At 47.6% G+C, this 23917-nt stretch overlaps 1 protein-coding gene across 2 annotated transcripts; it reads right to left on the bottom strand.

The window, feature by feature from the left end:
- Positions 1 to 489: 489 nt before the first annotated feature.
- On the bottom strand, positions 490 to 22728 carry CCR9 (C-C motif chemokine receptor 9). Of its 2 annotated transcripts, none has more exons than XM_022573395.3 (3): positions 21605 to 22728; positions 15620 to 15664; positions 490 to 8179 (listed from the first exon to the last, which is right to left on the bottom strand). In XM_022573395.3, exons 2-3 carry the CDS (start codon positions 15638 to 15640, stop codon positions 7091 to 7093), a joined length of 1110 nt encoding a protein of 369 aa, XP_022429103.1. In that variant the 5' UTR covers positions 15641 to 15664; positions 21605 to 22728; the 3' UTR covers positions 490 to 7090. The 2 variants fall into 2 exon arrangements, with proteins under 2 accessions (XP_022429103.1, XP_022429104.1); XM_022573396.3 differs by having other exon boundaries at positions 490 to 8282; positions 21605 to 22727.
- Between the last annotated feature and the right edge of the window lie 1189 nt (positions 22729 to 23917).

Below are 23917 nucleotides of genomic sequence, written 5' to 3'. Positions count from 1 at the left end.
TGTCTGTCATGTGTGAAGCCTGTTGTAGGTGCTAGGGAAATAGCAATGAACAGAACAGAAAAACAATCCCTACCCTGTGGAGTTTACAATTGTTGTGTATCACGTGGTGCTAAGAGCTGTGGAGAACAACAAAAGCGGAGGGTGGGGGCAGCGGGGGAGGACTGAGGTGTGGCAGGGAAGGCCTGGAGGAGAAGGTGGTGCTTGACCACAGACCTAAGGAGGCGGGGTAGGAAACTTGACTGGTGGGGATCCAGCCACAGTCACCTAGAGAACTGCAGGGTGAACTGTCTGATACCTCGTCCAGCCTCTTCTTTAATGCTGGGTCTTTGCCGTATGCTCCGGGGGTTCGCCCGGGACGGTCATGTTATTGTGTTGGCTCTGAAAGACTAACACCAGAAATTGTTGGCTTCTCAGCATTCTGTTTATCAACTGCTACATAACGAATTACCTCAAACTCAGTGGCTTAAAACAATAATAACCATTTTATTATATCTCATGATGTTATGAGTCAGGAGTTTGAGTAGGGCTTGGCAGGGTGATTCTTCTGTTCCATGTGGTTTTGACACACTTGGTGGCATTCAGCTGGCGGATGGTCTAGTCTGTTTGTGAGAAAGGAGCTAGGAAAGACAGGTGGGGACAGAGTGGGGTGAGGAGGACAGGTGGGTGTCCGGAAGTCTGGCCAGGTTTGGGTGCAGTCTCCATGGACCTGCACGTCTGCAGACCTGCAGCGGAATCTGTGGCTCCTTCACACAGGATTTGAGGCTCCACAACTGCATGTGTTTGGGGAGGAGCCCGGGAGAGGGAGCAGGGAGGAAGCTTCCTGAGTCTGTGAGGATGATGACATTGTCCTGTGCTGGTCCTCCCGCATGGCCCACTTTCGGAGGAGGGCTCAGCGCGGCCTCAGCTGTCACATGTCATCATTTAGAGTTTGTGTGCAGTGGGTATGTGAAGCAGTGCTGGCCAAGGCTGTGCCCATCCATCTTTGCATCCCCTGGTACTCAACCTGGTACTTGGCAAATCGTTGGTCGACCCTCCAAAGCAATGGCTGATATGTCTGACCATGTCAGGCAAGGCGGGACAGCATCATGGGCAAAAGCCAAGGCTTGAGTGCCAGACATGCCCAGGGTCGTGTCGTAGCCTTGCCGATTACTAATGGCGTGATGCTTAGCGAGTTCCTGATCTCTGAAGCGCAGCCTCTTCATCTGTAAAACGGGGTGAGTTACCATGTCTCCCTGGTACAGAGCAAGCAAGCAGGAGATGACGGCTGAGAGGTCATGAGGGGAGACTGTCTGTCCTGTACCCGCGGGGCCTGGCAGGCCACTGGTGTGCACGAAGGTCTGCTGAGGGTTGAATTAAGATCAGGCAGGCTCGTGCTCCCAGCCTCCTGAGATGAGTTCTGTGACGGATGCTCACAGAATTCTCTGTAGCTCCGGACACCCCGTGTTCTTTACCCGGAGGGCCTCAAGTGCGCTCTTGTAATTGGCGGCCCCTGGTGAAAAGACTGTTGCAGGCTGCCTTCTCCAGAAGCAGATGCCGAGCTGGAATTTGGGGGTAAGATGTCTATTAGGGATCAACAACTAAGAAGGGAAGTTGGGGGAAACAGGATTGGGCAGAGGGAGGAGTCAAACTGAGAAGCAAACCCAACAGGCGTTGCCAGCCTGGCAGGAAGCTCTGGAGCGGATGCTGCCCATCAGAGCACCCCCGACAGGCTGACACCCTCTACACCCCCCTTCCAGGCGTTGGACGCAGGGGAATGGACCTTGGGTCACGTGGCTCTGGCCAGGGCTGTGCTGTGCAGCGGAGGCAGACCTGAAGGAACTGGCAGCTGGACATTATGTGCTGACCAGGTTCCCTACAAGTTATTTCACGAAAGGACATCTGGTTGGTGCCTCTCCATTAACCACAGAGATTTTTTACTTATCTTGTGTACAAGAGCGGAGAGGAATTCATAAAGGGTCTCGTTTTGGAGAAACACATTTGCATGTCTTTCATAGGATTTTATAAAACAAACATTGAAAGGGACATTAGCTATTTGGGTTGTCTGTAGTAATAATACAGAATTGACTAGAGAAACACTCCATGTCCCAAGAGGATGCTGGGCTTAGACTGCAGTTGTAACAGGAGGGCCATATGGAATGGGGCAGAAGGAACTGTGTTGCAGACGCACCATGTCTTGGTCGTGATGATAATTCTAAAGCCACAATATTTGTTAATCACACATAGTAAACAATCAGTAAACATTTGTCAAATGAAGAGAGATTTGTTTGGAGCATCTAAAATGTGTGAGGTGTGGGTGCTGGAGGCCCTGACTATTTCCCTTTTCTCAAAGTCACTTAGAGCCCCTTGACCAGACCTCACTTTGAGACAAGCTGACCAGAGTGGAGGAGGAGCACCTCCAGTGTAGAGAGGTCAAATCCACTGATGGACAGAGATCCAGGGGTGGGATGGGGTGATGCTCCTGCCCATGCTTGACCTGGAGCCCACGGGAAGCTCCAGCCAATGAGGCCAACTCAGAATTGGAAAACCAAGCACACCTGCTGAAAGATTACAACCATAAAACACAGGTGCCAGCTTTTCATTTATTAAAGCAGAAAGACAGTTGGAGGTGTCTGAAGGTTTCAGGCTTCATGGCAGCTTTGCTGTGTGTTTAAGCCCATCATACAAACACTCCGCATAACCGCCACACTACGATGGTGACGGCCTTCTGTGAGGCTGACAGGTGGAAGTGGAAGGAGCTCGCTGGAGCTGGTTGCTTCCTTGCACAGGACTATTTGTAGCAGCCGCTATGGACAGACAGAGGAAATCATAACCACACGCCCCTCCCAGGGGTTGGCGGCGGTGGTCTGAGCCACTCAGCGGGCCGTGGGAAGGCAGTGGTGTCCAGTACCACTCCAGCCAGCCCTCCTTGACCACCAACTCCTCTCAAGCTGCTGTAGGTAACAGGACAGCACTACTGCCCAACAGACGTAATGTCCCGTTGCTCAACCTTGCTAATTTTGGGGGGGGAAGTTTTCCGGCAGCTGATTTCTAATACGTGAAGTACAAATTTGAGAAATGACCAATTTTAACAAATTTATTCACTCAGCATAGTGTATCTGCTATATCCAAGGCACTGTGTACGGGGTATGTTTGGCACATAGACCAGATGAGGAACGCACACACGAAGTTGCTGTCCAAGGGCTCACTCACCCAAAGAGGCTGCTTGTCCTGGAAACTATCTACAAACCAGTTTATAAGCCATACAGTGACACCAGCCTCATGATTCTCAGCCGAGGTTGGGGCGGGGGCGGTCTCACCTGAGACTTGGCTTTCCCATATTGCTAGAATGTAAGCATCTTGACAGAAAGGACTATCATATTCCCATTATAACCTCAGTGAATATAGAAAGGGACTGGCTCACGGTGTGCACACAAATGTTTGCTGAATGAACCAATGAGGATTCTGTAGGCCTGAAAGACAGGCCAAAGACCAAATCGCTAGTCATGCAAGCAGACTGCTTCAGAATGGCAATCCCCACTTGAATGTGCATGTTGTGATGTGTTGATTTAAGATTAGTTTTTAAAAATTGTTTTTCAGTAGAAAAGGCAATTTCTTTTTTATAATAAACACATCCAGCTTCATTCAGTTTCTTGATTTTTCTGATTTATAGAGTTCCAGTAAAATGTAATTATATTATAACCCTCTTTTATCATTATTTCCGAAAAGTACGCACACAGCATATTTTATGGAAATGTTGAGTGGATCACAACTTCCTTGTGGGTTTCCCCTTGTTGATTCTTCCGACGTTTTTATGTTAGGATAAACCTGCTACTAAAACCTAGTTTAATTTGAATATAAAATGGTCCTATTTATGCAGTCATTTAAAAACGAAGACAATTTGCCAACAAAGGATACTTAAAATCTTTAAAATATAATATAGCTGCAGCATGTCTTTAATCCTGCATTGAAGCTGCGTTAGGACTGGGACAGTCTAATAGTGACAGTCGGGTCCTAAAAGAAGTCTTTGGAACTAGGCGTGGTCATTGTGCGTTAGGGTGCAGTGCAGGGTTCGTAGTTCTTGTGGTGTTCCCACATCTCCTTTCTTAAAAATCAGGGGGGAAAGGGCTTCCCTGGTGGCGCAGTGGTTGAGAGTCCGCCTGCCTATGCAGGGAACACGGGTTCGTGCCCCGGCCCGGGAAGATCCCACATGCCGTGGAGCGGCTGGGCCCGTGAGCCATGGCCGCTGAGCCTGCGCGTCCGGAGCCTGTGCTCCGCAACAGGAGAGGCCACAACAGTGAGAGGCCCGCGTACCGCAAAAAAAAAAAAAAAAAAAAAAAGGGCCGAAGACCTAAATAGACATTTCTCCAAAGACATACAGATGGCCAAGAAGCACATGAAAAGCTGCTCAACATCACTAATTATTAGAGAAATGCAAATCAAAACTACAATGAGGTATCACCTCACGCCGGTTAGAAGGGGCGTCATCAGAAAATCTACAAACAATAAGTGCTGGAGAGGGTGTGGAGAAAAGGGAACCCTCTTGCACTGTTAGTGGGAATGTAAATTGATACAGCCACTATGGAGAACATTATGGAGGTTCCTTAAAAAACTAAAAATAGAATTACCATATGACTCAGCAATCCCACTACTGGGCATATATCCAGAGAGAACCGTAATTCAAAAAGACACATGCACCCCAATGTTCACTGCAGCACTATTTACAATAGCCAGGTCATGGAAGCAACCTGAATGCCCATTGACTGACAAATGGATAAAGAAGATGTGGTACGTATATACAATGGAATATTACTCAGCCATAAAAAGGAACAAAATTGGGTCATTTGTAAAAAGGAACAAAATTGGGTCATTTGTAGAGACATGGATGGACCTAGAGAGTGTCATACAGAGTGAAGTAAGTCAGAAAGAGAAAAACAAGTATCGTATATTAACGCATATATGTGGAATCTAGAAAAATGGTACAGATGAACCAGTTTGCAAGGCAGAAATAGAAACACAGGTGTAGAGAACAAATGTATGGACACCAAGGGGGGAAAGCACAGGGGGAGGTGGTGGGATGAATTGGGAGATTAGGATTGACATGTACACACTAATATGTATAAAATAGATAACAAATAAGAACCTGCTGTATAAAACAAAACAAAAACAAACAAACAAACAAAAAATGGCGTGGGATGGAAGAGCCAAACTCAGTTGAGTTCTTCCACTTAACTGCACAGTGTTATTTAGGTTTGGCCCGTGCCTATTGCTTGTTCTTCTAGGTTCCTCAGAGGTTATCTGGGTCTCCTCCTGGAAACGGTGGCCATATAGACAGCTCCGTCCATAGACTGCCTTGGGGAAGCCATCCTTCCCTTTGACTGTAGGCCGTTCTTCTTGTGCCGGGACCCATGTTGATGTGCTGGTCCCAGGCCAATGCTTATTTGCCACCAACTGCCCACACTCGGGGTGGGTTGGCGCAGCCTTTGTATTACCCTTTGCTCCCCCTGGTTGCTGCCCACTTTCTGCTCACTTTATTTCTCACTAACATGTAGTTTAGAAGTGGGTGGGGAGAAAATGGACACCATGGCAGAGCCTAGAGCTTTTGTGTCCCCTTTGGAAGGGATGGCCTTGGAACTGAAACCACAGCAATTCACAGCCTGCTGGGAAAAGGAGATGCTTCCTCGGGAGCAAGTGGCAAAGCTGGTATGGTTTATGGTGCTGCTGTAATTGTCCTTCTTGGAAATTCCACTGGACTAACCTGGAAAAACTTGGAAGATAAGTTTGAACAGAGGAGAAGTTAAAAATTGGTCAGCGAAGGTGATTTTATGGTATTTTGGAAATGTTATTTCCCTATCCTAGCCTCTTATTCTTCACACTCTAATACGGCTATTTGATCTCTAATTGTACACATTTAAAATATAGAGACAGGGTGAAGAAAGTGAAAAGTAACGGATGTATTTAAACAGTCATTTAAAAAGCACTTTTCTAATAAATGAAAGTTTTAAATGTGATAAATTTGCCGAATAGTTAAAAGAAAGACACAGAGCAAAGGTGAATTCTGTTAACTTTTTTTTCAGCCTAATCTCTAAGTTGAAAGCTTTTTTTTTTTAACATGTTAGCATTATACAGTATGAAGAAGAGAAGCATGGAAGCAGATATCCTTGCAGTGGCCTCAGAAACAAAAGGGCAAATAGGACCAACCCATTTTATAGGGAGCAGATAGAGTGGACCATCACACAAGCCACTCAACACAGTGAGCCCATAATGGAGCCGGTTCCCACCAACTGAGGTTCTTAGTCTCCGTGCACGGGCTGAGAGGACCACTTCCATGACACCACTGGACAAGCTGAATCCTTGCTCGGATCAGTGTGGCCGCCAGGTGTGAAATCACAGAACCTCTGGCAGAAATGGGTTGGAAACCAACAGAATCCGGATGACGTGCTGGTATGGTCAGTTACCCAGGGCCTCACTGACCAGTGCTGCAGATAGCTTCAGAACAGGAACAAGGACCTTCACTGGCCCAAAACAGATCAAGGAGACCAGAAGGGCATTAGATCTGAGGGTGTTTGGAAAGATTCTAGAGCAGGAATCTCTAAGACCTGGCATGGGTATCAGCCCCCCAAACCAGGGTAGAAATTCTCCGAAGATGGGAGTTTTCGTGAAGCCTTGTGCATTTGTGGACTATGGCAGTGGCCAGTGCTTCTGTGTCTTCTTTTGGAAGGGGTGGCATCAGAATTGAAGGCACAGCAATTCACCGTGCACTGAGAAATCAAAGCCTCCTCCAGAGGTCAGCTGCATTGACGCTCAGGCAAGCGGCAAAGCCAGGGAGGCTTGCAATGCTGCTCCTTAGTCCTCCTTTGAAAACTGCAGGTATGGCCGCCAGGAGCCAATCAGCAGCCCCCTGGGATGGCCAGTCAATTTTGAAGACTCTGGCTTGGCAAATCCTGACGAAAAGTATAATGGTATTCAAATTCATCCCTTTCTGAGTTTTTTATTTCCTTTTTTTCACTTCCTTTTCCTTCTCTGCTTTCCCTTTGGCCCTACCAGTAAGGGAAGCCGTAGCTGTATTTCTTGTTACTTCCAAAAGGACCATCCACCTCAGGGAGAGGATCCCTCAGAGGGAGAGAGCTCCTGAGGTTGTCTCCAGCAACATAGATGACAGCTTCAGGCTTCCTTCTCTCCTTGTAAATGAAACCCACTGAGCCTGGCTGATGCAACCCAAGTTCTTTAGGGTCTTCACAAGATCCCGGCGGAACCTCTCACCCACAAAAACGTAGAGAACAGGGTTGAGGCAACTGTGGAGAAAGGCGATGGTTTGAGTGACCTGGAAGCTGATGTCGATGTCGGTGGAGACAGCACAGCTGGAGATGAGCGTGCTGTAGGCGTCGATGGTCTGCGCCAGCAGAACGCAGTTATGGGGGAGCTGAGATAGGATGAAGACAGTGAGCACAGTGACGGTCACCTTCAGGGCCTTGTGCTTGGATGACCTCTTGGCTTGTATCAGGGTGTGAATGATGATGGTATAGCAGCAAGCCATGACCACAAAAGGGAGGAAGAATCCCAGGATGACTTTCAGAGTCAAGACAGCCGACTTCAGTTTGGTACTCTCGCCACTGGGGTAAACCATGGTGCAGATAGCGATCCCATACTCCTTCTTGACTTGGCTGTACAGGAGTTCTGGGACGCAGAGCGCGGCCGCCATCACCCAGACAGTAAAGCAGACCATTTTGCTGTACAGAAGCCTTTTCTGCCTCCACATCTGCGCTCTCATGGCCTGAGCAATGGCGATGTACCTGTCCACGCTGATGCACGTGATCAGCAGCACACAACTGTAGAAGTTCATCTTGTACATGCTGTTGACCACTTTGCACATGAAGGTCTGGAATTTCCACTGGTCGGCGGCAGCAATGGCCCAGAAGGGAAGGGTGATGAGAAAGAGAAGGTCAGCGATTGCCAAATTCAAAAGGAACATGTCGGTCATGGTCTTCACCCTCGTGCAGTACCAGTAGACAAGGATGACCAAACTGTTGCCCAAGGCCCCCACGATGAACACGAGCCAGTAAAAGGGTGGAAGGAAGTAGCTTGCGAACTGCCTGACGTGGTTTTTCTTACAGAATAAGTCAGTGATGTTGAAGTTCCCGTAATCTTCCATGGAAGACGTGGTGTCATAGCTATAGTCATCTGACATGTTAGGGATCAGGCTCTGCAAGGAGACACAGGACGGCACCGGGTCAAGGGCATGCTTTTGGAGGTTCTATCTCATGATGGCAGAGGCATGGAGCCCTTGAACCTTCCATTCCCAAAGTCTGTGATAAGACAAAAGAAATGTATGTGTAGGAAGTAGGAATTCTGAGAGCATCTGCTTGGATTGTAAATGATTTATTTATTCAACAAATGTTTATTGAGCACCTACGACATGGTAGGTACTGGGTACATGCTGGAGAGTCAGACATGGTTCCTGCTCTCACGGAACTTACCTGCTCTGGGAGGAGACACTCAAGCAAAGGAACAGTCACAGGCTGCATGACAGATGCTCTGACGGCGTGGGAAAGGGGGTCTGGGACCACTGGTGGGCGGACTTTTATCAAACTAAGTGAATGGTTCTGACTGTCCCTTCTCTCTACCCTCCCAAAAAGGTCCTCAGAGGCTTTTAAACTTTTCTGGGTCCAGGTTCCCCTGAGTCTTCTGAAAGCTGTGGATCCTCTGTTGGAGAAGCGCCAAAGAGTCACACATGCACCCACTTACACATGTGCACACACATGAACACACACACACATATTCATACACTCTCACATACATGCACATACACAAGAACCAGGACAGACTACGTGATTTCAGGGTCCCTTGTTCAAAATTTGTTAAGAATTTCAAGATAGCAGAGCATTAAATCAAGCAAGTGACACTTCTAAGCATGAAGTGTGCAGCATGGGTGTGTGCAACACACCCATGAAACCAGCCCTCACAAGCACACACACACACACATTTACAAACACGCGCACACAAACATGCCTACACTAATATACACACTCACATGTACATATATGCACACATTCAGACACGTGTGCACACACCCTCATGATGTGTACACACATGTGCTCACACACACACCCCTCATTACAGCTTCAGTGGGTTCCTGGCTCAGAAGCCTTCCTAGAACCCCTGCTGGGGGAAGAGGAAATAAAGGCTGGAGATGGAGCCCTTGAGTCAAGCCTGGGATGGAGGGAATGGAGGGGAGGTTTGCCTGGTGGAGGGGAAACTCGGTCCCGCATCTGACATGTTCCAACGCCTCCACTTACAAATTCTCACATGCTCTCACTTCCCACCAGCACCCCCCTCCTAGGGCCCCCATTAGGGCCCCCAATCCTGCCAGGGACCACTAGCTCTCGTTCCCTTGCCCCAAGGCACATGCCTTGCCAAATCTCATCTCTCCCTTCATTTCTCCTCCGGAAATGCAGCAGTTGTTCAGTTCATCTAGAAGCATTTGGACTAGAAGTAACCTCAGATCCCCACTAGGTTTTCATTTTGTTTTAAATATTTAATGCCAATAAATATTTAAGTAAAAATATTTAGTTTATGTATTAAACTATTCATGTTGAAATAATAAAACATCTTCTGCCAGTCGTCTTTTAGCTGGGAGTTCCCCTTCTACACACATTATCATCTCCATCTATTTCTAATAGTTTCAACCAGCATTTCCCAAACCATGTTTTGGGTCGAACACTAGTAGTTCAATAGTTGAGAATCTCTGCTTACTATATCACCTTCTTTGAAATTCACAATAATCATGAGCATATTAAAGGCTCTGAGAAGTCCTGCTGAGCTTCTTTTATTTTAACTGCATGATAGCATAGTAAAGGCTCTGAGAAGTCCTTCAGAATCTGTTGAATTTTGTTTAATAATGTTTCCTAATTTTACATGAGCATGGAACCTGTCGTGTGTGTGTGTGTGTGTGTGTGTGTGTGTGTGTGTGTGTGTGTTTACTGAGTGCTTATTAAGATATCAGGACACACTGAGTGGACTGATAAGGTACAGTAGACTCCAGGAGGCTGTGGTCTCCTGAACTCTGAAGCTCGTGCCGAGAGCTGAGGTGATGGGTCCATTCCGTTTGGGCCCCGACTGGCAGGAAGTGCCAGGAGGATGCCCAAGGTAACCTGGACTGCAATTAGGAAAACCTGAATCTGGTCCTGATCCGCCTCTAGTGTGCGACCAAGAGAAAGTCCTATTGCAGAGAGACCCCTGGGGGCCAGATCCAGGAGCTGGCTCTTCAGGAGCCAGCAGCTGGGAATGCTTCTGGGAAGAGCTGAGGAAAACTCTCCATTTTGAATGTGCCTCGTCCCCCCAGGCCTGGTTCACCCATCCTCAGCGTACATTTAAAGATTCCCCTCCCAGCTTTGGCCGTTGTCTGCAAGTCCAGATCATTGGGAGGACAGATCTTACGGATGACTCATATTTCAGTGAAGATGCTAGGACACTAATGCCAAAGCAGGACATGGGAGCCAGGCACCGTCAGTGGCCCCACTGGGAAGGGCATCCCCTAAGAGGTGGGGTTTGAGTAGACTTTGAGAGGAAACAACTTTCAGGCGGAAGGAAGAACACGAAGAGCACAGAGACCCACAGAAGTATCACTGGGGATTTAAGAAGTTAGGAGGATGACATTTTGGAGGAAAGTCAGTAAAACCATGCAGATGAGCAGGTGTCAACTGTGAATCCACACAGTGAGTAAGTGTCAAACTGCTTTGTAGAGGGTGTTTTTTTTTTACATTTTGGGGGGGTTAAATAGCTTTAATAGACTCTCACCTGAGCCTGCACCCAAGGCTGTGAGTTAGGGAGGCAAACAGCATCCCCATTCACAGATGTGGCACAGAGGGTCTCACAGAGGGGACGCCTAGCAGTCCCAGTGTCCCGGGAGACCCAGCCTTCTCCATGGCCTGGTAAATGAGCCTGTGACCACCGCTCCCCAAGACTGTGTCCCAGAGTGGGGACACTGTGTCCTGCTTGAAGCACACGGAGCACGTTTTCTTGTTGGGTGAGGGTTGGAGGACCCAGTGCTTCAGCATAGAATTATATTTAGTTAGGGACTCCCCAGACATATTTTAAGGTGACTGAATTCACACACAAAAAACCTGGGTTTGTGTGAATTTTATCAAGACTACAAGGTAAGCCTATATCATCCTTACAAGTTCAAAGCATTGGCCGTCTTTTTGAGGATGACAAAGGAAGAATTCACGTCCCAGGCTAGGGGGAGCCTGGACAAACTGTCCACCTGCATCGAGACTTGTACTCATAGCTTTGTCCATGCCTGATAGGTAAATACCCAAGGATCCTTTGAAAATCTCCCAGCAAATGTAAACGTCGATTATTTACCAATTTATTTGATTCCCTACTGTCAGAGCACCTAGTGCACGTCAGACCCAGTGCGGAGTACAGGACATGCATGCATTTAATCCTTGACCTTCCAGGTAGGGACGGGCCCCTCTTCCAGATGAGGGGCACCTGGCTTCCGGGAGGAATTCTGAGGTTGCCAAGCCATTCCTCCCTCCCTCCCTGCTCTCTGAATCCTAGAGACACTGCTCTTCCTGGAGAAGCTACCCACAAAGGCTGTTTTCAAAGTCTGGGTCAGAACATCTTGAGAGAAGATCAGTGTAAGGATCTGAAATCCACACGGTCTTGCGTGCATCCAGGAGCACCTGCTGGAGCCTCCTGGCCTGAGCACTGTGTGGAATGACTTCCCACAAGCTGCCGTGAGTTTACCCCGGGGTCTGCATCGAGGTGGCATCTAAGGAGCTCCCCGTGGAGCCCACCCTCTGCACCGAGAGGGGACCTCCAAGGGCCTGTCCATATAGCTCTGTGTCCTATTCACCAAGACCTAGCCTAGATATTTGTTTGGCATTTAAATATAAAAGAGAAGTGAAGAAAGGCTTTCGTACCTCCTGAAGAACAGGTGAGGGTTTTTTTTTTCTTTTCGCTCACGCACCATATAAGTTTTGTGACTTAATCAGGATTCCCTTTTTAATTGGGAAACTCAGTCAAACTGGTAGCCCAGTTATAGTAACCAAATAAGACCCTTCAACCATTGCTGTCCAATAGGAGTATAAGGCAACTCTGGGTTACTTTTGCATTTTCTAGTAGCCAAGTGAAAGAAGTAAAGAAGAGACAGGTGGAATTCACCTTAATAATGTATTTTATTGGAACCTAGTATGTCTAAAGTATTTTTTCGTTACATAAGCAATGTAAAAGTTACCAAAATATTTTACATCCTTTTGTTGCGGAGATTATATTTGAATGGAGTGCATTTTACACGCACAGGGCATCTTAGTTGGAGTGGCCCCGTTTCATGTGCTCACGGGCCCCACGTGGCTCGTGGCTACCTCACCAGACAGCACAGCTTTAGGCTGAAAACCCGAGTTCTAACTCCTTCTCTCGGTCTTTTCTCCCTATTCTGTCAATTTCCTCTGACCCTGTTTTAATGTATGTCCTTTCTTTTCTATTCTGTTGTACGCACCCAGTAAGGTGCCTCAAGCCTGTTAGGGAACACGAGGCAGGCAGTGGAGACGGAGTGAGACATGGTGTCGTTATTGCTGGGAAGTGTCCAGGGCCTGCTCTCTGAAGGGGCTGACCATTCTCTTCCACATCAAATTAGAATGTCTAGAAATCTTCTTACCTAAGGTTTCTCTTGCATTTCTTAGCAAACTGTGTTGTTCTCAGACACTCTTAAAAACATGACGTCTCTACCAGCTAGACCACTATTCGGAGCCTGTGGACCCCCGTGAGCAGAGGTCTGAGCCAGATCTAGAATCTTCTTCCAGTGTGAGGAGTGGTGATTCGCTGGGATGGACAGGGCCCAGACCTGGCCAGGATGGTGTTTGTGTGAAAATGCCACCATCTCATTCCCCGCCTGCCTAAGAAAATGGCATGCTCACCCTAGGCTTGAGAAACAGCTCTCTATTTCTCGTTCCTTGCCAATAAATAGTGTGATTTGTTCACTCATTCGACAGATATTTGCTGAGCACAGAGTACATGCCAGGCAAAGAAACCACTTCCAAAGGACACCATTCGCCTCGGTGATGGAAATAGAATTGGAGTAAAACGTTAGAAAGGACAATGGCTCCTGCACCAGGCCTCGCCTGTCAAGCCCGAGGCTGGGATGGGGGTGGGGGCGGGAGGGGAGGTCCATCTGCGTGCAGAGCCCTGACGGCAGCTCCACAGCTCAGAGGTGCCCTAGACAGGGCAGCATCGTGGGATGGCTCTGTTACTCCCAGGGGGCTACTTAATTGGGGGATTTATATCATTTATTTTGGATGATTTTTAGCATTTTGATCAAGAAAAGAAGCGCATTGTAGTCATAGGTCTAAGTAGACGAGACAATGTGTCACGGCATGCCCAGTGGCCGGCCCGGAACTCAGCAATGGGCTGCCTTCTCCTCACGTAGGCTTTTGTTTCTGCTCTGGAAAATGTTTTTGGAAGCTCAACAGGTTTTAGAATGATGTTCAGATGTTAGAGACCATCTTAAGAGAGGAGGAGACAGACCCAAGGAATGGAAGGTTCTGCCCCAAACCCTCAGCCACTGGGGGAGGGTCAAGGCCAGAGCCATCCCCCAGCCCCTCAGTCCCAAGCTGGGGCACTTTTAATCCCTGCTGACCCAAAGCCCAGCTCTCCACGTGCTGATGTTGTCAAAGTGGCCACTCCAAACGTGAGCCACGGCATCTGGGTCCCAGCACCTGAGCTGGGCCTCACGGAGCCCAAGCAGAGTGGCCGTCAGGTGCCCTACCTCCCCACTCCCCAGCCCGGAAAGATTCTGGGCACCAGAGGATGCCCGGGAGCTGCCTGATGCTAGGGGCAAACCTCAGTGCACGGCCGGGCAAGGGACCTGCGCTGCCCGCTGGTGCCCCCAGCGAGGCTCTGGCCCACAGGCCCCGGCCCCCGAGCCCGGGTAGGTGTGTCCTCCTCCCCTCAGGAGAACCTTGGCCCAGAAGCAGCAGCCCAGGCAGTGAACGTCGTGCTGCTCCTGGAGCAGGAAGAAGGTCTCCAGAGCTTTCCGAGGCCTCCCTCACCGACTCACGTTGTCTCTGGAAACCTTCCCCCAGCCCCAGGCCCCTCATTCCCACCTCTGGGGAGAGGCCAGGGTAGAGGGCAAAAGCTGTGCCCTTCATTGCTCCTTAGTGCCAGGAGGCGGCAAATGGGAGGGGCGGGACACAGGCAGGGAGGGACGCGTTGGGAGCAGTGGGAGTTGGCAGGCACTGCCCCAAGGTGCTCTGTCCCCGCCTTCGAGGAAGTGAGACTTCCACACAGTGAGGCTTGGACCTCAGCGTGTTGACATTTGCCCACAGGGGGGGACCCAGGGAAGCCGTGACTCTGAGAGCACCCTCCAGGGCTCCTCCTCCTTTTAGCCACGAGACCTGGAACCTTCCGTTCCTTCTCCCAGCTCGTTTCCTCATCTGTAAGCATGGCTCTGCCTTTACCGTGAGGCTGCAGGAAAGTGGCACCCTGGCTGGTTACTGGCACATGGCCAGTGCTCAGAAAGGTGGCCACAGGGACGTCATGGCTATTTCCCAGGGTCGTAGCTACAGAGGTCCCATCTTGTCCCCATGTAGGTGGTGCTGGACACCTCTTGACCACAAAAGGTCATTACTGGGGTGCATTTTTCTTCCTCTCTGGAGCTGCCTTGCAGTCTGGATATCTTCCAAGATTCCAGAGGATAAAACCGGGTGACTGACAGCGTCAGCCCCGTTTCCAGCATCAGGGATGAAGAGCAAATTCTAACTCAGGAGAAACTAAGGGTCTAATTCTGGTTAGAAAAATAGAGACTGACCTCGTTACTTCACCAGGTCCAAAATAATTGTCTTGTTGTTACGGGATATGCAATGGCGTATGCAATACTAAGTATCATTAGCATAGGATAACTAACTTTTTGGACATCGGGGGTGGCAACCACCAATCTCCACAGCCGGTGGGAACCTACAGTGTACTGTGAGGGGCAGTTTGTCAGCTCCACTAAGCTTTGATCTCAATACCTACATGTAAAACCCAGATTCTTACTTTGAGAAAAGCAAAATTAAAACCTTTATATATTTTTGTGAGCATTTATGAATATAACAAAAGCATAGGAATTTGATTTGATTCTATAATTAATTACATTTGACTATAAAATCACAAACAATTCTCTGATGATTTTACTCACTCATTTTTGTTGGCCTCTTTTCCTCTTTCAGAGAAATATATATCATTATGTGTTTTTTGTAAAGGCTACATAATGTCATGTAAGAAACAAAACTAACATGCCCACCGTGGGTCTTTTAAAAACAAACTAAATGGATTCTCTCTTGTCCTCTTTTGTCTGAGTTTCAGAACAGACACATGGGACAAAGACATCCTAAGGATCATATAATCCTCACCTATTAGTAAAATCTAAAATAGCATTTTCCTCTGTCCTCCCACATACCCCAAAGCTCTCCTAGCGCTTCGCGTTTGCAGAGCCCCCTGTGCTGGGCATCGACCACCTGTCCTGGGCACTGCTCAGCAGAGCTCTTACCCTGGGAAACCACAGAGAAATCCTTCCGCCACAATAGATTCCTTCCCACTCCCTGAAAAGAGGCCCCAAAATAGAGTGCATTTTGAGGAACCCAAGGGGCGTAGCTGTACTCACTGTGACTTCTGTGGGGACCATGGTGGGTCAGATGCAAGCTTGCTTCTAGAAAGAGAGGGCAAAAATCAAAAAGAGGACTGGCTCTTAACTGAACAGTAACAAGTACCTAAAGATGGAGATTAAGCATTAAATCTGTTTGTTCTCATGGAGAAAAAAAAAATCCCAAGCAAGAGTTAGAGTCCATGTTATACTGATGTCAAGTCAAATAGATTTCAAGTCAGGTCTAGATTTCAGTATCATCTTGGTTGGTAACCTAGAAATGAAAGAAACCTCTCCTTTGAGAGCCCTGTGTGGCTTTGACATCTTCCCAGCACGTCCTTTTAATCTTAGCCCTTTTTCTCTTGACTCAACTTCTCTATCAGGTGCCACCTACCCCCATTTTATCCACCAAGGGACCCCAGAAGATGGCAGGACAGCAGTGACTTAAGAATGTGCTGGGCTGACTGCAGGGGAGGGGCCTCTGGGTAACCGGGTGGCAAGGACACAGGAGTGAGGTGGCGTCTGTCAGTATCAGCCCCTCTCCAGGAGAGGCCCCGTGCTCCAGCACCTACCTGTGTGCTCTGTTTACAAATTCAGGGCCTATTTACTCTGTACCCCAACTCCAGCAGGAAAAGAAAGTCCTTTTCTTTGGTTTGTTTACCAAAGAAAAGGTATTTGTCTAATGCAAAGGGCCTCCGAGCTGAGATAAATCTCAGCTGTTGTTTTCCTGTGTTTTGAATCTCTGCAAAACCCACCCCTCTGTGACCAAGGGAACAACAGCTTGGCTCCCTTCAAGGAAGGGGCCTGTGCCCATATTTCCAAGAAACATGTTCAGCCCACCCCAAGCTTCTGGAAGGAAACATTCTCCTTCATAAATCCAACCCTAACCTGTTGGGCTTTTTTTTCATAACACGTTGTAACTGTCCCTGCTTTTCTAAAAGTGCAGTCGTTTTAAAAACATAACATGAGGGACAGCCACTCTGGGAACCCGTTAAACATACACCCTGTGATCTAACCATCCCACTTCTAAGTATTTACCTAAGAAAAATGCAAGCTTATATCCACACAAAGACTGATACATGAATGTTCATGGCAGCTTTGTTTGTAATAGCCAACTACTGGAAATAGCTCAAATGTCCTTCAGGCATAGCTAATGGATAAGTCACTGTGGAATAGCCATACAATGGAATTGGAACAGCTACTGATACACACAGCAACGTGGGTAAATAATTATGCTAAGTAAAGAAGCCAGACCCCCAAAAAGTACATACTGTGTGATTCTACTTACAAAAAATTCTAGAAAATGTGAACTGATCAGTAATGACAGAAAGCAGATCAGTAATTTCATGGTGAGAGAGGGAAGGGGAGGACGGGGCAAGGCAGGAGGGGGATAAGAGCACGCCAGGAAGCCTTTGGGGTGAGAGGTATGTTCACTATATTGACTGTGTGATGGTTTCACAGTTATATACATATGTCAGAACTTAGGTTCTGCACTTCATATATTTGCAGTGTTTGTAGCTGGACCTCAATAACGTGGCTAAAGTAGAAAAAGGAAGAACAGCAAGATCTGATGAAAACTTTGTTTTCGTCCCTCTTCAGAGTCATATCTGGCCATTAGCAGGCCAGGAGAAAGGCGGCCAGAACTTCCTCGCTGCAACCTTCCTGCCAGTGGCTTCTCCACAGTGCCTTGGAGTGCCTTGTGCTGTTGTGTGGGAATTGAGGGCTCAGCATGAACTCATGTATTTTAGGGTTAGGTGAGATTAGACAGATGATAGATGACAGATAGATGGTAGGTAGGTAGGTAGGTAGGTAGGTAGATGGTAGATAAATTTGTGTGGACACGTGCTATGTATTTGAGCATATTTCCTGGCTGTGTCTGCTGAGAGGACCTAAAAGCCATGACACACAGTAGAATGACCTTCTAGTTCCCAGACCTGGGTTTCTAAATACCTTTCTCCCTGCCAAGAAACCAGGATTCCTTGGAGAAATGTCTGATTCCAGAGTTAGGGCAGGGAAACTATAAGATGAACCTGGGACTGATTTTTGCCACAGAAGGCAAGTGTTCAGAGACCATGAGGACTTGTCAAAGGACATAGGCGCCAACTTGATGGGGTTCCACTAGCCAAATCTGAGGCAATTTAAGCATCAAATTAAATAATGATAGCCGTCTTTATAGCACATTCAATTAAATGAAGATCCATGAATCCATACTGATGAAAATAAATGAGTAAATACATGAGAAAAGTAATATCCTCTTATGGTGCCAACTAATAAGTACAGAATGAATAACATAATACGAAAATCACCAATGGATGATGAAATTAGTGGCTGAATGTTTGATGAGGAATTTACTTCATCTCAAAGCATCTCCCCCCAAATTACATATTGCCCCATTGACTTTATTGTTCTCTCTGTTTTTTTTTTTCTGAATCATGCTCTAAAACAATAAAATCTTTGTAAAAAATTGCCCAGTTAAGTTTGAAAGACCTCAACTCAGCTAATTTAATTTTAATACAGCTTGGGTAATAGGGAGATGGTTTTTGAGACATTTGTTAGAAAACACTTCATATATTTCTAGTACCTGTGGCTTATGTCATTTCCTTTTAACTTGCATGAAGAGACTGAATATTAACTAGATAATATCTGAGAAAACAAATGCCCGAAGGAGGAAGCCACATGAAAGAATGGCTTTGGTTATAGTTTTAGGTCGAAAATAAGGATTGATGGTAATGATGTTGGTAAGAGTTTGGGGGAAAAGCCTCCACTCGGCAGTGGGGAGTGTAAATCGTTGTGACCTTTTTGGAGGGTTAAGCCATATCTTTCAAAACATACAAAGCACAACAGCTCTGACTCAGCAGTTTATCTGCTGAAAACACGTCCTCCTAGTAGTCGCACAGAGAACATAAAGATGCATATACAGGCATATATGTTGCAGCATTTTTTTTTTTTTGTAGAACCAAAAAACTAGAAACAACCTACGTATCTAGCAATAGTTAATATTCTGATACATCCATTCAGTAAACCACATGTAGTCAAGACATAGAATAAAATAGACCCCACACTGATACAAAGAGGTCAGCAAGATTATTATAGGTAAAAATGCAAGGTGTAGAAGCTTACGATGCATGATCTTTTTAGAAGTATATAAAAGGTTATACACTTCACAGCTGATCAGTACTGAAACGTTCTCTGGAAGGAGCTTGAACAAGGATGACCAGTGGAAAGTGAGACTTTCATTTTTTCCTTTAGGTTTTGTAAACTATTTAAATATTTTACTTTGTGCACGACATTCTATTTTAAGGGCTATCATAAAAATAACTTGTCAGCTTTAAAAAAACAAAAAAAAGAAGACCTAGTGCTATTCCATTCTGTACACCTGTTTGCAAAACTTGTCCAAAGGAGGAACTTGTAGCCTCCTCCAGCTGGCCTGGAAAGCAGCTCTGGAAGAGCAAATCTAGCAAGTAACTTGCTCAGGCTACTTTTTGCAGCTTTGGAATCCTACACTAGCTTTTTATAAAGGTTTTTCTTCCTTCCATTATAAAAGTGTTTCTGGCTCATAGAAGATTTGGAGAGAGCCCGAGAGTAAAACTAAAAACGAAATATATTCCTCTGTGGACCCACCACCTAAAGACACCGCTGAGAGCCTTTTCATCTATTCCTCTCTTCTCTTTGTCAGAATACTTTTTGTCTATTTTATTCCACAAACTGCAAAGTCTCAGAGCTTGATTTCATTTTCTTCTCGCCCCTGAGAAGGAGAGAAAAACGGGGAAAACCCCACATGTGACAAAACACACTGAAAGCAAGGAACCTCTCAACCGTCTGTTGGGAGAACACGAGCTTTGGACTCAGGGCCGCCCCGAATCTCTCCCCTTGCCGCTCGGTGTGGCCTCATCCAGGGCAGTGCAGCTGCCTAATCTGAAAAGCCTGATTGTGTTTCGAAGCCCAGTGGGGTGAGGTGGGGGTAGCACACTGGCCGCCATCTGCTCCTTGGTCCATCCTTTGCTGCCTGTGGGACCTCAGCAAGGAGTGACCTGCCCTCCCCCAGCCTTGGTTTCCTCCTCTGTAAAATGCACGTGATAGCCCAGCCTACTCCAAGGGCTTGTTTCGAGGGTCAAGTGCAATGCTGTGCATTAAGGCTCTTAGCGGAATGCAGAGAACTCTGCAACAGTGAGGCAGCAGTCTTCATCCCACAGCTTACTTGACACCAGATACACTTGCTTGGCTCAAACACTGTACAAGACATGATCCATGTCCTCAAGAAGCTCACATTCAAGTACAATGAATACATCATGGCTGCAAATACCAATAATGGGAAATGCTATGAGACGATTTGGGAATTGGGAGAAGGAAGCTGGGTCTCTGGCGCTGGGGAAAACCCAGGAGGGCTTCATTGAGGAGGCAACATTTTTGCTGGCCCTTGCAGGCTGGAGAGTGTGGGGACATGCAGTGAGGGGACAGAACGTGACTCCAGGGCAGGGAAACACAAAACATATCCACAAAGGCGTGAACGCCAGAAAGCAGAAGGTATGTGCAGGGTCCTTAGAGGTAGGGAGTTGTTAAGTCTCCGAGAGTGGAAAGTGGCTATTAAAAAGTTAGCCTGGAGTCCATTAATATCTAACCATTATTTTTCTATTCTCTGCTGTCCTTAAAAGTAACCAACATGAAAATCAGCATGGAGTTGCTCGTAGTAGCCCCAGTGAATTGGATACTGATACTAAAGTGAGTCAGGAAGTCAGGTCCTGACTTTGATCTTTGTCCGACTTTGTGCAGGGAGGTTGGATCACCTCTCGCTTTTTTGTTTTTGTTTGGAAGCTCTGCCTTTTTCACCCTGCGTGAAAGCAGGGACTCTGAGCTGTCTATCAGGCTATGTGCTGCCCCAGCCTGGGTCAGATGCCCACCCCTCAGGCACTGTGCTGGGCTCGGGGCTGTGAGTGGGTTGCATGTGAGGGGGCTTCCGAACAGACGGACAGATATTGGGGAAAAAAGAGGCTGTCAAACTCCAGGTGCTGAAATGGCAGGTGAACTTTGGTTGGTTGGGCGAGGGGAGGGAGAAGCAGGCCTCACCCACCGGTGGCTGCCCCACATCCCAGCCCCGCAGTCAGCAGCTGTCCCCCCGCAGTGCATCCAAGTAGTAAGAGCCAACTAAGAACTAAAGAGGGTGAGCGTGCTGACAGGACAAAACAGTAGTGACTGATGAGTCATTTAAAATAGGGCGGCTTTGCCTCTTTCTGATTATAAAGGAGTGTATTCACAATGAACAGCAACCAAAAAAAAACAAAAATCCCCGCAAAGCAAACATATATAATGAAGAAAATAAAAACCCCTCAAACACCTCTCTCCTAGGATAGCCACTGTTCATTTTCTGAGATGCAGCCTTTCAGACATTTTCTCTGTAACACAATCTCACACACACGCACCCCCACACACACACTCTGAAAGGAAATCAGACTGCACAAACCGTTTTCTGTCTTGCTCTCTAGGGAACAGTCTTTCATGGACCACTTTATATGCCAGTTCAGTTTGAGGCCGTATCACCAGATTGGGTGGCTGCCAAGTGTTCCACTCTCCGGATTCTCTACAGTTCATTTAACCAGTCACCTCTCAGTGCAAAGTTCGCTTGTTTCCAGTTTTTCACTGCTACAGAGAATGCAGTGAAATGCATGCTCTCCCTGGGACAGTCTCTCAGACCCAGGGACCTCATCGGGGCTTCCCTTTCCCAGCCCCTGGCCACCTTCTTGCCATCTGTGCCCCCCTCCTGCTTCTCCCTCCAAACCACAGAACAGACTGCCTTGAACCCAAGCTTCACACATGTGGGTGGGAGGCTGTCCTGGAAGCCTGGCCAGGGTGCCACCGGATTCACCTCTGCCTCCCTGGCAGCTTCTAGCCAAGTGCCTGGTTCTCAAGGCCACTGAGCAAACGAGTGGGTTTTAGAAGCCATCGTGGCAGCACACAACGGAGGACACGGGTGACACTGGGACGGGGAGGAGGAGGAAGGGCGATACTCACGGTGGAGGGCAGCGTGTGAGGCTCCTGGAGGAGGCCACCCCGCCAGCTCCGGGTCTGGGGAAGGGGCTGGCCTGCCGTCTGCCTGGGACGAGGTGCAAGCCTTCTGTGAGCTCTGAGCAGGCAGCTACCCGACGAAAACACCAGAAAGGAAGCCAGGCCACCCCTGCCTGTGCTGTCACTGGTGGGGTGGCCAGGAGGGTGGGGAGAGGGGAGTCACCAGCTGCAGCTTCCAGCGCTCAGCTGAGTCGGTGATCTGCAACCAGAAATGAAAAGCAGAGAAATGCTGGGTTAAGGAAAACCGTCTTCTCTGAAGACGCACGTACAGATTGATCACCTGAGAACAGTTTCTTTTCCTAGACAGCATGGCTACTTTCAGGAAATGGGGAGATGGAGAGTCCCATCCAGAGAGGTGGGGAGCCTTTTCTGGCAGGCTAAAGTGTGTACCTTTATAAGATCTCTTTGGGTGGCGTTGTCTGAACAGGCCTGTATGGGTTTATCACCAGCACTGTGCATCCCAATGCAACCCTTTTGGCCTTAGATATACCTAAACCCCTACAGCTGTGCTGTCTAATGCCGTAGCTGTTGGTCACATGTGCCTATTTAATTTAAATTGCTTAAAATGTGACTGGTTCCTTAGTCACACTGGCCACATTTCAAGTGCTCGACAGCCATGTGTAGCCGTGGCTACTGTAGTGGACAGCACAGAGGCAGAGCAGGCCCATCACCTCTGAAAGTTCCATCGAACGGTGCTCCTTTATTAGAAGGTCATGTATGTGACACATATATGGGAATACAGGGAGCGTTGGAGAACCAGAAACACCTTAAAACTGGGGTCAAATACAGTAAGATTTTATTTTGATGTGACCACTATCCATCAGACGGATTAACATCAAGGATGCATTTCATCTTATTAATCATGGGTGTTTAGGTGAAATTTTGAAAACGCCTAAACAACTACATGTTATATTTTTAACAGAGTCACAGAGGAAGTCTTCACCAGCCATGGCTATGGTGGGGCCTTCGATCATGACACAGTTGCACCCCCTCTGGGTCCCAGGGCCAGGTGCTGTGCCTGGCATTTGAGGGGCGTTTAGGGAATAATTGTGGAAGAGAAGCTGCAGTCCACAACCTCTGACGTCCATAACAGAAAAAAGACCCAAGTTGACTCCTTGTTGTCATTATGGCAAAGACCTCTTTTTTAGATTTGTTCTGGGGAAAAATCACAACTACGCTGCAGTGGAGACTCATTTCATCTTGTCAGAACACTTATCATCCTGTGGCCTTGGTGGTGCTCTCCTAGGCACATGGCCCGTCAATCACTGTTGATTCCTACAGAACAAAGCAACGCACACGATGCAGCTTGATTTATTATCTTATCGTCTAAATGGAAAGGCCAACGAATGGCCCATATGAAAGGTACAGAGCAGCCAGCAGTAAGAGTGAAAGCAGTGGTTGATTCAGCAGCCTTGAGGGAGCTGTGAATTCCCTTACTTCGTCCACATTCATTGAACATCGCGTCTAAAACGGCACATGACTGAGAATCAGCCAGATGCTCTCGCCTCTCACTTCTCCCTGTGAATTGGCAAATAATGACAGAGAAGGAAGGGGCAATAGACGGATGAAAATGCTCCCTTAACTGATTTCTGGGTGTCTTGGCAGAGAGAGTAGTGAAGCTGCTTCTCCCTTATGTTTGATTGGGACCTGGGAAAGCTTCCAGGAGGCTGACACACACACTACAGGTGCAAGAGCCCTGGGTGAGGAAGATGCTGTACTTTCTACCTCCTCTTGACTCAAGCTGCTTCTTCACCAGGTATGGGCATCCCAAGTAGACACTGCTTGCCCACCAGATGGCTGGTGAGTCTGGTGGGAAGAAGGGAATTGGGGGAGGTGGTCAGGGAAGAAGAGAAGGGGTAAATATGCTATTGTGGGAAGATGCCCTCTTCTGTGTGGCCCCTCCCCTGCCCCCATGGTCCAGGTGTTCTGGAACTTGGTCCAGAAGTTCTGGATGAGCTTCTTTAGAACTCCCAGGTCCCCTCCCCTGGGCTGCAAAGGAGGCATGAGGCTGGAAGATGCAAGGAGGTAGCAGAGAGAATTTCTGATTTCTCTAAGGAGCCTAGGACAAATGGGATTCTTTTTGCTGTCATTCAGTTTGGGTTCATTCCTTGGAGGGAATGCCCCATTCTTTTGTTTTGTTTCTTTTTGTTTGTTTGCTTTTCTGTGTTTCTCTCTCTGCAAGTAGAATTCAGAGCTGGGTGATTATGGGAGGTTGCCAGTTCCCTTTTGCAGCGGGGATTTCTCCTTTTGCATTCTCAC

Source organism: Delphinapterus leucas, chromosome 10, assembly GCF_059928025.1.
Source record: "Delphinapterus leucas isolate spDelLeu-1000000601 "Yukka" chromosome 10, BTC_Dleu_Yukka2, whole genome shotgun sequence".
Classification (NCBI taxonomy): Eukaryota; Metazoa; Chordata; class Mammalia; order Artiodactyla; family Monodontidae; genus Delphinapterus; species Delphinapterus leucas.
Note: the sequence above shows the minus strand (reverse complement) of the source record. Positions and strands in the feature narration are given on the sequence as shown.

Bases quoted from the DNA above. Each gene is read 5' to 3' on its own strand.
- CCR9 (XM_022573395.3), bottom strand. From the start codon at position 15,640: ATGGTCCCCACAGAAGTCACA. The intron at 8,180-15,619 runs GTGAGTACAGCT...GTCTCCTTGCAG, and splicing joins TGGTCCCCACAGAAGTCACA to AGCCTGATCCCTAACATGTC.